The 16,972-nt window shown below is 30.7% G+C and overlaps 1 protein-coding gene across 1 annotated transcript in view; it reads right to left on the reverse strand.

Moving 5' to 3' along the window:
- Positions 1-16,972, reverse strand: part of LOC126737461 (protein O-mannosyl-transferase Tmtc3-like) — a 130,208-nt gene that overhangs the window by 14,642 nt on the left and 98,594 nt on the right. The window contains exons 5-9 of the mRNA XM_050442372.1: positions 16,744-16,859; positions 16,258-16,689; positions 13,774-14,098; positions 13,462-13,714; positions 1,813-1,987 (exon numbers count right to left, since the gene is read on the reverse strand). Coding sequence (XP_050298329.1) covers positions 1,813-1,987; positions 13,462-13,714; positions 13,774-14,098; positions 16,258-16,689; positions 16,744-16,859 — 1,301 coding nt within the window. The remainder of the gene's footprint in view (positions 1-1,812; positions 1,988-13,461; positions 13,715-13,773; positions 14,099-16,257; positions 16,690-16,743; positions 16,860-16,972) is intronic.

The raw sequence follows: 16,972 nt of genomic DNA on the forward strand, positions 1-16,972 counted from the left end.
TTAAAATTTTTGCTGTTATCATATTAATATGTAGGATATTAAAATTGTACATTTAGATAGAATTTTGGGTTTTTTTACTATTCTGTAATAAGCTCTGACAAGTTTCCTATTTTAAACTTTTTTATTATTGAACTACTTATTTATATATCATATATTGCATTCTTTGGCATGCAAACAGAACATGCCCAAGACTCATAATTATTTGATATTTGTATTACATCATAAATTAACAGTGTTAATTATATATTGTATTAAAATACTTTAAAATTTATATTTTTAAATTCTCTTCATATGTTTTGTAACTCTAAAAATAAAACAAGAAAATGTGTTGGAAAAAACAATTATTAATGACAATCGATTTTAATTGATATAAGTACCAGTAGGCTGTGATATTTAGTAGTTTTCTCAGTCTAAGTTGGGACAGTCTTAAACTTCTAATTTTCTGCGCTTAATTAAATTCAGATTTTATTTAATCCGGCTTTTTTTTAAAGACTTTATACAGACAACTTTCTACTAGAAAGTTGTAAATCCTAAACCAAAATAAATCTATTTTTGGATTATTCCCTAAGAAACTATATACTTATGACTCAAATTATTTTAGAAAATATTTGTAAAAAAAAGTCGTTCAGGACAGTCAAATAAAATAAAAACACGTAAGAAGTCTTCTTAAAACGAATACGTGTTTATATTTCATTTTGCTTTCAAGATATTAAATTACAGGGTATTATTGACAAAATTAATTTGAAAAATCCAAATTATATGAGAATTTTAATTTTAAATAGGAATTAGTTTAGGCGATAATATTTAATGTCTGTTTCCCATAAGACAACTTAGTAAATTTGTATTTTAGTACATTTTTTTTTTTCGTAAACGTTAATTTCATTGTAGTAGAGTTTATATAGATGTAATTTTTTTTCGAACCTTTTTTTGTATTTTCTTTATTTATAAATATGTTAAACTTTTAAGGTAAAATGGCTTGTTTTCATCAGAAATCATCAACTTTGGTTTTCCAGTTTTCTCATAATATATGTGTCAAATTTATAAAAATTAAATAATTAAAGCTCCGTTAGATAACCCAATGACGATAATCATTAATTTTATAAAAAGATTTGGTATAAAAATAAAAATAGGAAAAAAATATTTCTTAAATTAAACAAATGCAACATTTCGCCCGTTTGCGTCAATATAATTTTGACACTTTAATAGTATTTATCAATCTACAGTTTAATCAAAAATAACTTCTAAAATTTCTTGAGGGCCTAACAAATTTATATTAAAATAATATTTAGATTTTTCTATTATTTTCTCTTTTCCTTTCTCTCAACAAGTAGGTTAAAAGAGGAAATATAAAACTGAAAAAATATAAAGTGGGGAAGGTCATAATACTTCTGAAAAGTCAAAAGGCTAAAAAAAACGAAAAATCACAGTTCTGATATTAAATGTCGCTTTGGAAAAGCTTTCACAGTCATTAACAAAATTGTGATGTGTTTTAAATAAATAGTTATTTATGTAACAAGTGTGTTAAATAATCGTTTTTTTATGAATAGGAAATTTATCGACAATTTCCATGAATAAAAAAAAGGATTTTACCGCCGAAGGAAATATATAAAATAGAATCAAAAATACCAAATATTTTACGCACTAGTGTGTTAAAAAATTACTTTGGGCAGTAGAGCGTAAAAAAACTTATACTTTTCAACTATTTTAAAATTAAGCCTAAATTTGTGTTAATTTATGCACGTATTCACATCCATGCTACTATCAGAAGAATATTAAAAAAAAGATTGGTTTAAAAGCAAATAATCAACCTACATTATAATAGATATCCGGATTGTTGCTGTCGTACAAAAGTGCCCTTTCATACACCTCCTGTGCCTCTTTGGTTCTATTCAATTTTATCAATATATCTCCTCTATTAATATAAGCCTGGGTGTAATCCGCTCTCATGCTTATAGCTTGCCTGTAGAGCATATCAGCTTCTTCTAACCTGAAAAGAATATTTTTATTATACTATATATTACGTTATTATATACGTTTTATGATATAACGTATGGAGGAAATATACCTAACAAAGAGCGGTTCAGTATTATTGCGTAGCGAGGGAATTTTAAATGAAAAAGATAAGAAATTGAGATATTGTGGTTCCTTGAATATATTTATAAAGGTTTTGCGGTAATATTTTATTCATACAATTGTATAAAATATAAATTAATCTGTCCTAGAGCGAGACGCAAATAGTGTTTTTTCCAGAACAAACAATAAATAGGGCCCAGACGATGCGCTGGCATAACAAATAACAAAGAGAAGTAATACGTAGATTTTCCTTTGATACCCGGTAACAAACAGCAGCCAGATCAAAATTGTTTAATATGGAAATCGTACATGCAGCTCTTTTACATTTCAATTGGAGCCTTTTAGTTTGTATTTGTAAGCAAATGCACAATGCTTAACGCGACAAAGATAAATTGCATACCGGAAAAAATATCTGTTATTTTGTTTCTTTTGTTTTCTTAATAATAGTTGGGTTATTTCTGTCAAAAACCAGAATATTTTATACAGCTCTTTATTCATTTATTTTAACTAGCTTAAAATTTCTGCATATTTAAATACTACCAAGAACTATTACAGGTTAATTTTACGTTCAAATTACAATGAGAGCAACATATTTCCTTTGAATATGCAGGTTTATAGCTTTGCTCATTAAAAAATGCAAAAATAAAAGGATTTAATTATTATTTTTTTAAATCTTGCTATTGCGTTCACAACCAGGTTACATTAAATGACAAGTAATTTAAAAACTATTAACATCTAATATCATGTAAATAAGAAAAGAATTATAAAATAACCTGTTCAACCCAATTTTTAAAAATGGTTTTATATTTTGCAATCATTGCCGATCGGAATAAAATAATGCTAAACATTTTCAGTGAGTTTTTCAGGTAGCAAAGAAACATCAAGAGAAAGTAAACGACGTCGTTTTTTGGCCATTTTTGGATCCAAGCCGTTTTATTACCCAAATAACATTGTATGGACGCTGTAGGTCTACCTAAGAACGTCTTCGTGGCATTTTTATTTAACCGTTAATTAAAAGTTTTTTGTTCTTATAAAAATTCAAAAAACACTCGCACATAAAAAAACTATATATAATTTTTGTGTATATTTTATTTACTTCTATAATATACGGGATGAGTCGAGAAGAACGCACCAACATTTGACAACAGGTGAGTAATGTACCATCGTGCCGAAAAAAACTGGGACATTAAAATTTAGGTAGGGAATTGTCTCCTAGTCTATTGTAGTATGGTATGGTATGGTATGGTATGCATATTTACGCATTATGAATTTTTGGAGTCTTAATAATTACATATTTAAATAATAATATTGATACAAAACATTTTTATTTTTCGATATTTATTTTTATTTGGAACATATTTTATAAATATGTCAAAAATAACTAATATCTTTCTTGATAATATGGAATAAAAAATTATTAATACTTAGTAAGCGTACCGTCGTTATCAATTAGAGCTTACAAACGTCGTGGCATACTTAAAATTTAGTTTCTGATATATTCTTCGGTTATTTGGTCCCATGCGTCATCTATATTTAGCCGTAATTCATTCTGATTTCTAGGCCTAAAGTTATCTTTACATATATTTTGCAATTTTACCCCAAACGTTTCCAATTGGGATACCAGGACTTTTCGAGGGCCTCGGTAAAACTTGAATTCGTCTTACGTCTAGATAGTTTTGAACTATACGGGCTGCTTTAACTATTGGCTAATCATGTTGGAAGATAACATTTTGCCCAGAGACTACACCAACCGATGGCATCATAACATTGTTCAGGATATTGCAATATCCTAAAGCATTAAGCCTTTCCTGCACTATTTGACAAATGACTAGTCCTCTAAAAATAATCCAGGCCCAAACGTTTATAGTAAAATGTCCACTTTGATTAGTCATATTTGTATATTTTTTATCACATCTGGTATAAGGCCTGTAAACGCGGATTTTGCCATTATTGCACGATTGAAAGTTTTTCATCCGAAAATATTACCGTTTCGCATAGGTTGTTTTGGTGTGCATATTGATAGGTAAATTGTAATCTTCTCTGTTTGTTTACTTTAGTCAAAAATATTTTATTTGTTGCACAGCAACTTTTTATTTCCGAATTTCTAATCCTACTACAACCTGTATTAGCAGAACCAGAAAAATACGTGTCTTCTTTCGCCTTTATTGCTGTTTCAAACGGATTGTTTCTTAGAAAGCCAACTAACTCTCTATCTTGAATGTCGTTTGAAATTTTTGGTAGACCAGAACCTGGATTTCTTACAATAGCTCCATATTCTGCAGTTTTTGATTTAGCTAAGGAAATGGTATTTTTACTAATGCCCAATTCTTCTGCGATTCTTCTTATAGGAACTCCATCCATCAGACGAGTGTATATTATCGCTTTTTGTTAAGGAGATGATGCAGGCATTTTGAAAGAACGATTTTATTGATGCGGCTGTCACAAAATTAAATTAACTTTGACATCAAAATATATTATTCTCATAGACCAAGAGATTCAGGAGATTTTGGTGTTTTAATTTTTTTTTTCGGCACGATAGTACACTTGATAATAATTTAAAAAAACCTATAAGTTCTTATGCAATCCTCATTTGTTTTAAAACTATAGCGTAAATATAAACAATTAAAATTTCCTAAATAAACCTATTTTTATAATAGCGTTGTTTCAACAACTGTTCATAAATACTGTCATTAACACCTGAACACACTATTGCTTTTCAGTGATTCATGTCTTTCTTTATTTTATACACCTCATTTCTAAATCGACATTATAATTAATTTTGGAACATTAAAAGGCTAGAAGTAGTATGCCGTGGAACTAGGGGTAGTTTGTTTGCTTGCAACATCTCTGACGCAATGATGCCAAATGCTTATATCAAAGATCACACTCTATAATTCACTTGTTCTGAGTGTCTCGCTTAATAATGCTGTAATTTGGAGTTTGCGTTACATTGAGGTTTTGGAACGTGTACAGGTCAGTTTCTTCAAAAAGTCGTTTTATCTGCCTGCTAATACACCTGACAGCATTGTGCGCCTAGAATTTGGTATAACATGCCTTTCTTTAACTATTTTTAAATTAGCTATTAATTGGCTAATTAAACTTTTATCTATGAAACCCTCCAGATACACACAGTTTTGCTATAAGAGATAGCTGGAACTTGAAAACCCAGATCCTTTCTATAATTGGATGCAGCAAGTAAAGAATTTATTTTTCTCAGAAATTGAAAGAATTATTTACGAGTACCTAGCTAAAGAATAATAAAGTGTTGTTGTTGGATAAATTTAAACAGGCTTGTGGTCAAAAAGCCCTTGAATTTGCATCTGCTTCAGCATTTCCTCTCTTTTATAGCTGTTTTTTAAACGTTCAAATGCCAAAAAACTAATTACAATTTAAGAGAATTTCTTTTAAGTATTTAAAGTTTCTTTGCCAAGTACGGACTGCCAATTGCCGTTTTTTTAAGGCTACTTCTGATGGATTTTCTTACTCTATAGATCCTGACGATATGTGCACTATATGTAACGCAAATGTAAAGCAGACCTTCGTCAGGGTCTTATTTCTTCTAATGAGGTTGTATTTAGTGTGCACAACTTTATATGCTTTTTAAACAATATATTACCTCAGTTAGTTACCTCAAAAGTTAAACCTGTTATTCATTACTTTTTATATTAGGGACTGATTACTGGGGCTAGTGCGTAATTTGTAATTATTTTTCTCCTAACTAAAGGTTCTATAATCAATAATTAGTATTTTATTTTTCTTATGATACATATTATATTATTTTGGCTTATGTAATTATTTATTGTTGTATAATTAGGTAAGTAATTAGTTTATATAGGTTATAACTATAGCCAATTTTTTTACGTTACTGTTTTTAGTTTTTTATATTAATTAATTCTGCCTCGCTATCTTTTAATTTTAGACTCTCATTTTGGCCCTCGAATTAAATAAATATATACTTAGGTCTAAAGTTACTTAATTCTAGGCCCTTGTTCGCTATCAAATGATCATTTATATTTTTAATATCTTACCCTTTCTCATTTTCTAATTGGTTCCAATATTACCCTAAAATAGACTCTCATTTGCAAAAGTATACCCAAATTAAGCTACTGTTTTGGAAACGGTGGTCAAAAAACTTCTTATGCAGGCTACAAATTAGGCCTAAATGGTTAAAAGAAAAAGACAATTTAGAAGAGACACGACTTAGTTTTATTAAAAAAAGATAGCACTCGATCCCTGTAATACGCAAGAGCTCAAATTTAAAAAAAAAATTGTAGGAGCTTGTCAAAGAATTGCATATTATAGTGTCATATTTTGCCATATTATTCTTTGCTAAAGTTGTTAACTAACTTAATACATTCAAAAACCTATTTTTAAACTGCAGTTAAAAATTTAAATACGCCAGAAACTTAAATTCTTCATCATAATTTAAACGGCAATATTTAAATTTAATTATTAATATATGACCTTATTATGAATCTAAAACATGACATGCAATTAAAACCGAAAAATATTTATCTGACCAATAAATACCGTAGACTTATTAATCCTATAAAATAAACTCATCGCATTTATCGTAAAATCTGGGGAAAACCATATAAAATTACCAAGGATTTAATATATTTACATTCACCTTAGACTGTACTTTAGTTTAGGATTAAAATAAAATGTTACATTTCAATTAAAATTTAGATTATATGGATCAATTGGATCAGAGTCTCAAAAAAATTATTTATTTTTATATGAAAGTGATACTGGTTATTTCTATATCTTAATAACACCTCAGGGTGATTTAAATAATTAAAATCATTCTAATACTTAGTCACTATGCGTGAAAAACCCAATAGCATCTAATAGAATAAACTAAACGTGCTACCACCGAATAAGTAAAAATTTGCATATAAAACGCATTACTTCTGAGATAGTAACTCTTCCCCCCTTTGTAAATTTAGCACGTCAGCAACCCCATTAACCTAATTAAACCATTTAAATCATCAACACGTAACCGCCATTCAGGCGCATTTATTTCCCACAACAAACTTTAAGAAAGTTCAAATAATGCAAGTAGAAAATTCTAGCGCACCTAAGTGACTATATAAAACGTGAACCGCATCTTTTAGCTGTTCCTCATCCATATTTAAGTTCGCACGTTTTCATAACTTCTTAGTTTACGACGCGCCTTCTCCTATAAACCTCCATTTCCAGGATTTGGTTTTCTTGAATATTGCTTAATAAAGTTTAACGTGATAGTTGACTTTTGAGTTCGTATTGATTTTTAATCGATTTATTTTGTGATGTCACTAGTTCACTACAAATCGAGAAAAAGTATTGAATGAGTAAGAAATCGTATAAACAACCTGAATTTGATCGCGAGTATTTAATTTGTAAAACGTCCTTGAACTATTGTTAATATATTTAAAATTAGAGATACGTTAACGGTAAAATAGGTTAATATTGACGCACTTTTATCCTTACTAACGTGGTTAAAGCAGAAAAAAAAATAACCATGGCCCGTTTAAAAAATTTTAAAAAACATGTATATATATTACATCAATCGATAGCATAATTTTTTTGGTAGTTGTGACAACTTTTTGCTGAATGATCTACTAATTCTTAATACAAAATGTACCGATTTTCATCAAAAAATTTACTAAAAACGACCTATGCTTGTCCAGAACCTTACTTAAATGTAAAAAATATGATAATGGGGAAAAATGCCTAGTAGTCCATAGTCGTTTCTGCATCAACTTAAGAAAAATACAAAAATTTTTTTAACGGTGGTATCACTAAACATTTTCTATTCCGTTTTCATTTAGATCTAAAGCACGTAAAACAAAAAACGACTTAACCTACGAATTTTCCATTCTGTTTTCATTTAAAGCTAAATGGGTGTCATGTTATATTAAATATTAAATTTACCCTGTTTTATTTGCTTTGTGGCCTCTGATCATGCACAAGTTGCTTCTATATCAATTTAAATAGAAAATATATCGATTGTATTTAAAAATTGTACGAGGGTTTTTAAAAAAAATATTTATTTATTTGTTTACACTAATGTTGTTCTTCAAAATAGTATCCTTTAGATATAACGCACTTCTGCCAGTGCTTCTTCCAATCCTCAAAAGACTTCTCAAAGTCGATCTTTGGGATAGCCATTATATATAGCTCCTGCCTAAAAAACTACGGCCTTAGGTTCTAATTATTTTGGAAAGTAGAAAAAATTACATGTCTGGCGAATATAGAGGTTGTGGTATTATAGGAGCATTGTTTTTAGTCAAAAATTCAGGGAGAAGCAATATAAAGTGTGGGCAGGTGCATGATCGTAGTCATGATTTGTTTTGCCACAAATCCGATGATTTTTTTTTGGATTGCTTTACGTAAACAGCTTTGAACTTGTAGATAGTATGACATATTGGCAACAATTCATGATGCACTATCCTTCACGTTCGACCGCACTTGCCACAGTGCCTTCACTGGGACCATTGAGCCTTAATTTCGTCATATCTATAAACTCATGTTTCATTATCTGTAATATTATTCTTTAGTCAGTTTACATTATATTTATGTCATCATCTTCATTAAGTGACTCCTAAGCAACATTCATTTATCGCTGTTGTTGTTCAAATTTCAATAATTTTAGAATAAATTTTGCTGCCACATGTTTCATACCAAAAAAAACATTCGAACAAAATTTATTCTTGTAAATTTGTGACTAGAATTCTTGTATTGGAAGTGGTATTTTGTATGTGTGTTGGTCAATTGTTAAAGGAAACTATTTGTTTCTCGCCAACGTTTCGAATTATGTTTAATTCATCTTCAGAACTCTAAAATAGATACAAAGAAATGATGCTGAACATTTTTTTGCTTTTCTTCTCTCCATTAATCCCCTCCAGTTAACATACAATGACAGAAGACAAAATACTTATAAGAGGGATAAAAACCGTAGATAACATTAAAAGGTGGTTACGTAGAGGAGAAACTATAATTAAAATCTGATAAAATATGACATAGTTCATATGTATTTGTTTAATTTGACTTAGGTATTTTTAAAAGTTTTCCTTCCCTCCCTCCCTTCTTAAAGCTTTATGATATGCATACTGCCATTGTATGTTAACTTATGTTTTTTTATAATTTTTTAAAAAGTATTTACAAAAAAATAGAGGGAAAAAATGCAAAACAATGTTCAACACCGTTTCCTTCTTTCTATTTCAAAGCCCTGAAGATGAATTAAATACAATTCGAAATGTTGGCGAGAGACAAATAGTTTTCTTTAACAATTGACCAATACACCCACAAAATACCACTTCCATTCGAAAAAATTTCATGGCATAAGGCAATCGATATTCCGATTAATTGATATCATCAGCGACTTATCTGATTGTGATTCAGCAACGTTCATAACCATTTTTTTCACTTTTTCCACGTTTTCATCGGTTGTTGATGTGTTAGAGCGTCTGGGGTATTCGTCTTCTTCAACGACTTTCCGACTATCTTGGAAACTCTTATACAGTGGTTACAGTGGTATATATCAAGTATTTCAACAAAATAGTGCCAAAGTTAACGGGTTTTTTTGGGCCGTTATAGTGAATAATATTTTCCAAGGAATTTATTGAAAATTTTAGTTATGTATATTAAGTAAATTAAAAAAAAAAAATAAAAGAATTAAAAAAAAATGTCTCTCAATATTGCATTTCGAAACTTAATTAAATTGCCTATTTAAGTCGAAATACCAGCTTAGTTGCTTTATATTCAATTTATTTACAACTAAGTTTTGCATTTGAGCCGGCCAATACTGGATTTCACATTTGAAAAATACGCTGATATGCATGTTATTTATCGCGAATCAAGAAGCAATACCGGGGAAAGCTGAGCGGCTATATGCTGAGCGCATCCCTAATCGCCGACATCCTTCCCGAAAAACAATTTTTGTAGTCCATCGGCGATTACGGAAAATGGGTAGTTTTAAACCCTCAGAAAGTAAAGGACATCCATGAATCCTGTGAGGAAAAGGGTTTTAAACAGATTGCTGAAAACCTTAGTACCAGCAATTGCACAAAGAAAAAAACAAACGAATGCTGCCCACCAAATAGTGTATAAGGTGTTTTACGAGTAGCATTTTTATCCTTACCACCTCTAAAAAGTCCAGGCTCTGGGTTCATTAGATTATCAGCTGCAAGTAGATTTTTGTGTTTAAGTTTTTTCAATTCAACCGGATTTTGATTTGATTTTTCTAGCCACCAATACTAAGGATGTTTACTTTAATAGTAGCAATAGCCTCATATGGGATGCTGAACATCCTCACACAGCATGGGTAAGAGTTACCCAACAACATTTTGCGATTAACATGTGGGCTGGTATGGTGGCCCACTTCTTGATTTGTCCGTACTTATTCCCATCTCGGCCTACTAGTAGCATTTATTTACATTTACTACAAGACATATTTCCTCAGCTATTGAACAATGCCTGAACTCCTCTATATATAGGACCTAAAATGTAGTTTCAATATGACGATGCACCCGCAGATTTTTTTTGAATTGCGCAGGATCACCTAAACCAACAATTTCCTGAACAATGGATTATTTAAGGAAAGAAGCTATCAGGTGGCCAGCGCAAAGTCCCGATTTAACCCCATTGGATTTTTTTTCTGCGATTATATAGAGTCATTCATGTGCAAAACTCCTGTAAACACCCAAGTAGAATTACTAGGAATAGTGATGGCCTATTATCACATACATGAAAAGCCGTCCTTGCTTCATGGAGTCTCATAAGGCAAAGAATCGAGTTCTGTAACCGGATTGGAGGTCGTCACTTTAAAACATTATTATCACTCTTATAATATTGTTATATTAATAGTAAAGTACTTTTCTAGAAAAAAAGACAATTACTACTATTTACTACTATTATATTAAAGGCATTTTTTTAGGTTTAACAGATGATAACTTTTTAATCGAAAAGTGGCTCTGGAACCAAAATGGCTCATTTTGACGAGGGGTTCATGTGTAAATTGTTCACATTAATGTCCCAAACAAACTCCTTAAAACTACACCATCTTTTTGGAACACCTGGTATATAAAAGTATACTAGGACATAAGCTCTTGTTCTACTTATTTCAGACTCACCGTAGGCTTTTGTTAATATTTCACACACTTTCTTACACTTTATATAATTTTTTTTTAACATCCGAAAATCTTCTATAAGACTTAAAAACGCATAAAAAATAAAATCACACTTGCCGCTAAAAAAGTAAGTGTGAGTAACAATGAGTTCAGTAAAAAATTGTAATATACGTACATTACAAAAAATAGGTGTTGATAATTGGACTCTTCAAACCCAGAAAATTAAAAATTCGTCGTTATTTTCTGAACACATCACGTATTTGTACCTTGAACTTGATGAAATGTTCAATAACGTAATTGTATACATATGGTGGCATTTCCTTGATGCAGCATCTAGTTTTGGCTTTTAATGCTTCGATGATTTCAGGCTTATTGGCATTAACTTACGACTTCAGATCATGCCAGAGCTAGAAGTCTAAAGGCGTTAAATCGCAAGAGCATGTAGGCTAACTCTGGTCACTAAATCTGAAAATTACACGACCAGAAGCAAATTCACCTAAAATTATCCATGTTTGGGAAGTATGACATGTGTCAGCGTTCTGCAAAAGCCACATGTAATCAAGATCAATAGCTTCCAAAATGAGGCACAAGAAACTATATTATTGTAGCACAATAATGCTTCACCGTTATTGCATTATCTTCTTCGTTTTGGCAAACGAGGCAGAAACACGGTCTAGTTATTTCCTTAGGCCATGGTGCATCCTATATACACATTGGAGATGCATTACTTTTTGATTATTCATTTATAGATTTTTTAGGCTTCACATGCAACAGCTGTGCCTGTTAACGAAGGAATCGAGTGGAAAATGAGCCTCATTATGAAAAATGATTTTATTTGTAAAATCGGCAATTTCCTCAAAGAACCAATTGTTCAATTCTTTTTGCTGTTCATGGTCCGCTGAGAGAATTTGTTAAGTCAGTTGGATTTTGTAGACATGTAGCTATAAATCTTTAGTAGAAATTCGCTGAAATGTCCAACCCTTGTACTAGATGATGAATTTAGGTATCTGGCCTTTCTGTTACACTTGCTTGAACTGCCGTGACGTTTTATTTTAAATGATTTCTACGAGTGCTTATTGTGTGTTTCACATCACTAACCGAACCAGTACTTACGAATTCTTTTTACAGTAGATGAACTAAGAACATGATCTCGACTGAATATTCAATGAAGCACCATTTTAATAATAATTTTTGACAATCGCGTTATTCCGTAATGATCCTTGTTTACTATCTTTCATCTATCAGCTTTCGATCTTTCGCGTCATACTCATATTTTGACATTATGACTGTCGGCGTCTGTATGGCGCGCAATTTAAATCTTGCGTTCTTATTGAAAGACCTTTTAGTTCAAAGTACTTTTTATACAATATAAATTGTCTAACCTATTAACAAAACTGACAATAACTGATTACTACATTACTAAGGAGAACAAATACTTATTCAACCAACCTTGACCTATCGTCAAGAATATAAAAGTTAATAGTACTTATTGCGGGCACCAAAATAACCATATAAAAACTACTATTAATTCCCGCTGGGTTAAGAGATTCTTGTAAACCTCTCTTTATATCTCAAAAAATCCTAACTCTTTTTTCTCTTTTTATCTTAGAAACAGCTACTGTTATTCATAAATGTCCTAAACCTCTCTCTAACACTGGTCATATGACTCGCCAGGTTAACGATTTTCCCTTACCAATCCCTACATCCTCCCTCACCAAGAACTCACTTATATACCTTAGCAAAAAGATTTACAACCATGTTCCTCTATGTATCAGACAAATTTTAGAAGTTAAGAGATTCAAAAAGGAATTAAAATCACTTTTATTATCCAGGGCATATTATAGCCTTGACGATTTTTTTAATGATACCCTTTAACCTGTGCTCTGACATCATTTTAGTGTTTTAGTTTTGTTTCCTGTTAAATAATGTAATTTACTTCTTCTAAATTCTGTTTTATTGACAGCTTTACTTATTTTTTAATGAAATTTATCAAAAAGATGCTTTTTTTTCTCAATCTGTTTTGTTATGATTAATTTTGGTAATGTGTGTAAATTTTATGGTAAAGTGTTTTAGAAGTTATGTTTGTTTGAAATTTAAAGTGAATTTGGAATTTTTTAGTTTTTAGGATGCTTGTACACAAGATTTTGTTGTCTTACGTAATATAGCACATTTTCTTTCTTTCTTTCTTTCAATTACAATATTCGTTAAAAAGAAACACCTATATTTAAAATATAAATATAAAAAGAAATAATAAAAAATTGCTTAGTGCTTTTACCTGGTGTGATTTTTCGAAATAAGATTAGCCAAATTCAGGAAAACGTTTAAGTGATTGGGAGCTATCCTCGCCTGATAGGATTCCCCAGGTTTAGCTTTCGGAAGCAGGGATTTCGCCTTAAGATAAGCTTCTTCAGCCTCTTTGTACATTTTAAGGTGATTGTATGTCCTTCCGACGTTTATATATGCCCCGACGTCATCGTGCTGTACACTAACAGCAGTTTTAAAAAAATCCAGGGCATCTTCGAATTTCCCTAAAAATAAATCATAATTACTTATTAGTATATTAGGCACCCGAGTATTAATTAATTACCTTGGCTCTCAAGTGCGTGTCCAACGTTATTAAATAGCTTCGCATTACGTTGATTCACCCTCAAGCCGGACATAAAGATCGTATATTCGTTTTCCCAGTCCCAGTTTCTTAAATAGGTTTTGATCCCGTGGGAGAGTATTAGCAGACAAATAAAGCTCCAGGCCAACTTTTTTCCAGTTTTTCGACAGAGAATTTGCCATCCATATCCAATAAGCATACAGAAGCCCATCGAGGGCATATAAAGTACTCTCTCGGCTACTACAAAACCCACGGGGAAAAACAAATTGGAGGCCGGTATAAAGGGTAAAACCAGGAGAGAGGTGCCCTGGAAAAGGGAGAATGTCGTTATTAGCTCGTTTTTTTTTCTGGCAAGGGTTGTTATGGGTGATGGATTGTTTTGGATGAGAAATAAATCAGACACTAATAAAAACTAATAGGTATCAAAATGTAAAAAAAATATTTGTAATAAAACCAGGGAATAAAAATATATAGACCGCCTCATAAAGAAAAGGAGATTTATAAAAAGGGCGAGAGATTTAATGGCTTAAGCTTTTTTCTAGTAAAGTTCGGTTATCTAGAAAACTGCTCGGAACCGGAATATTTATTACCAAAAACACAATAATAGGAAATTCGAGAAAGCGCCCATAAAACGATTTTGGTGGTTTGCCAGGACCTAGTTATCGAATTTATGCCCCATTTCATTATTCGAATTTAATACTGTTCAGCGAAATATAAAATGGTCAAGCACGTGCTTTTCCGATCGTGATTCTAGACCGCCGCGCCATATACATACATATAATTAAATATATTTGCATACTATTTAGGATAGATGGGTCAGTCTTGGTATTTAAATGGTTCCTAGATCTCTTTGTTCACTACCATTACAAGTGTCAATTGTCAAGTGTCACAAGCCTGGAAAACGATAAAAAATATTTCCTATAACTTAAAAACCCAAAGAAATTACGTCAAGAGTCTAGAAAATAGAAAAGTTTTCTATAAAAACTTCTATAAAATCAAAAAAAAAAAAATTCTAATACCAGGAAAGAATAAAAAATTATGTTATACATAAAAAACTTGCTCTAAAATCCTGGAAGGAATAAAAAAAATTAATTTTCGAAATTCCTAAAACTCCCAGTAAAACAAGAAAAACAATTCCATTTTTTGGAAAATATAAAAATTTACGGAAAAGTGAAATCCTATAGTCTTTCTCCACTTAACTATTTTTATTATTAACCCTTTATTTATTATTATTTTTTTATTATATTATATTTTATTATATAATGTATATACACCATGCAAACGTAAGCAACGAGCGCAGTTGCCAAATACTTACCTTTATCAAGGGAATATCTCCAAACTAACTTTACAGTGTTGCGTTTTGTGTGAAATTTTGGCGATTTAAAGAAGCCAAACTAAACATATTAAAGATATAAATTATTATTACTGATTAGTATAAATATAGTTCAAAATAGTGTTGATATTAGAATTTTACTCTTTCATTTGCTTTATAATAAAGAATGCAACTCAGTTTCTGCTAGTTATTACAATAATTTATTATATCACTTTATATTCTTGTGTTAAAATTGAGTAATTACTGGCAACATAAAATGTTACTAACAAAATATCCACCTACCCCATGTTTGGTGCGGTCAATCTAAAACTTATTAAATTTTGTAATGTTACTACTACTAGTAACCTATTGGTACTTTTAATAAAAATGCAAACCCATTGGTCCAAATAAAAATAATGTAGCTTCCCTGTTTTATAATATAAAAGGTCTATTTAATAAATGCAGTTCTTATTTTTCATTAAATGCCAATTAAAGTTTTCATAGTAGAGTTTATTGTTCACTTAAAACAAAGCAAGCTTTTATATTTCTATGAAAATAATTCATTTTGGCATTGCATTTATTTATTTCAAGATTTTATGAAAGGTTTATTGCTTTGTTTCGATTTAAGTAAATAGTTCCAGTATTCAGTAAAAATTACAATATAAATCTCCCGGTCTATTTATATAATATAACTTTTGTGATCGAGGCGCTCTAAATATTTACGCACCAGTAAACCAGTTTGGCAAAATAATACTTCTACCAAAACAGGATTTCTATGTTCAATAGCGAAATAATAATTAATAGAACCGCAGTTTCCCCTTTATGAATATTAACCGGCTTTAGTGGGACAATATTTATGGGAATCCGGCAAACGGACCGAGTATTTTGGTAACTCGCCAAAACTTAGTTAAAGAATTATGTGACTCATCATTAAGGAAAATCCGAGGAGTCTACTAGGTAAAATAAAATAGAGGATTGTCCAAAATGGGTAATATATTTTTGGAAACAAGTTAATTAAAGCAGTTTCTCTGGTAAGTTTCATCTTCGATAAAAAGAAGTAGATTGCTTAAAAGTAAGCCCGAAAAATGGCTTTTATCTAGTAAAAAACCATTTTTATCTTACTTTCTATTATTCATATATAAAAAAAATCTTACCATAATCAAAACCAAACTCTGATGATTATTCCTCGTAAGCAGCGCAGTGGTCGAAATCATAATAAAAAATCCATAAGTAGCAATAGTTGCTAAATTTCTTACATCCAAAAATGATTCTACTAATGGAATAGTACCCATCGTCCAATCACAGCATAAATTGCAAGGAAACAGTAGCAACCACAAGTTGATGCTAATCAAGTAGTGATAGGTGAGCTGTCTGGATGGGGTAGGAGCTACAGAAGCGGGGTTATCAAACCTCGTGAAAACTGGCAATTGCGATCCCATAATTTGAAGACGGGCTAATAGAAGAAGGATTGTAGTGATAAAAAGAACGAAGAGGCGTTTGGTGCCTGCGTTTGACTTTGGTAGATGATAACTTGATTTTGCAGTTACTGCTGCCTTAAGGAAGTGGTTTATATCATCCAGTTTAACCTTAAAAAAAATATTTTAATTTTAGGATTTTTTTTTTAAATATTATTAATATACCTTCTGCACCACAAATATCTCGTAAGCAGCACAGACTCCAGCAATTGTAATACCTTGTTCCTTGCATAGCATGGCCACTGCTATAGATACCATTGAAAATATAATATATTTCCATTCTAAAATAGAAAAAAAAAGGATAAACCCAAGTAACACATGATTAGTTAAACTTTAATGATAAATATTGGATAAAATGATCGCTTGATATACGTTGACAAATTTAATATTATCT

The sequence above is a fragment of the Anthonomus grandis genome, chromosome 6 (assembly GCF_022605725.1).
Source record: "Anthonomus grandis grandis chromosome 6, icAntGran1.3, whole genome shotgun sequence".
Taxonomy (NCBI): Eukaryota; Metazoa; Arthropoda; class Insecta; order Coleoptera; family Curculionidae; genus Anthonomus; species Anthonomus grandis.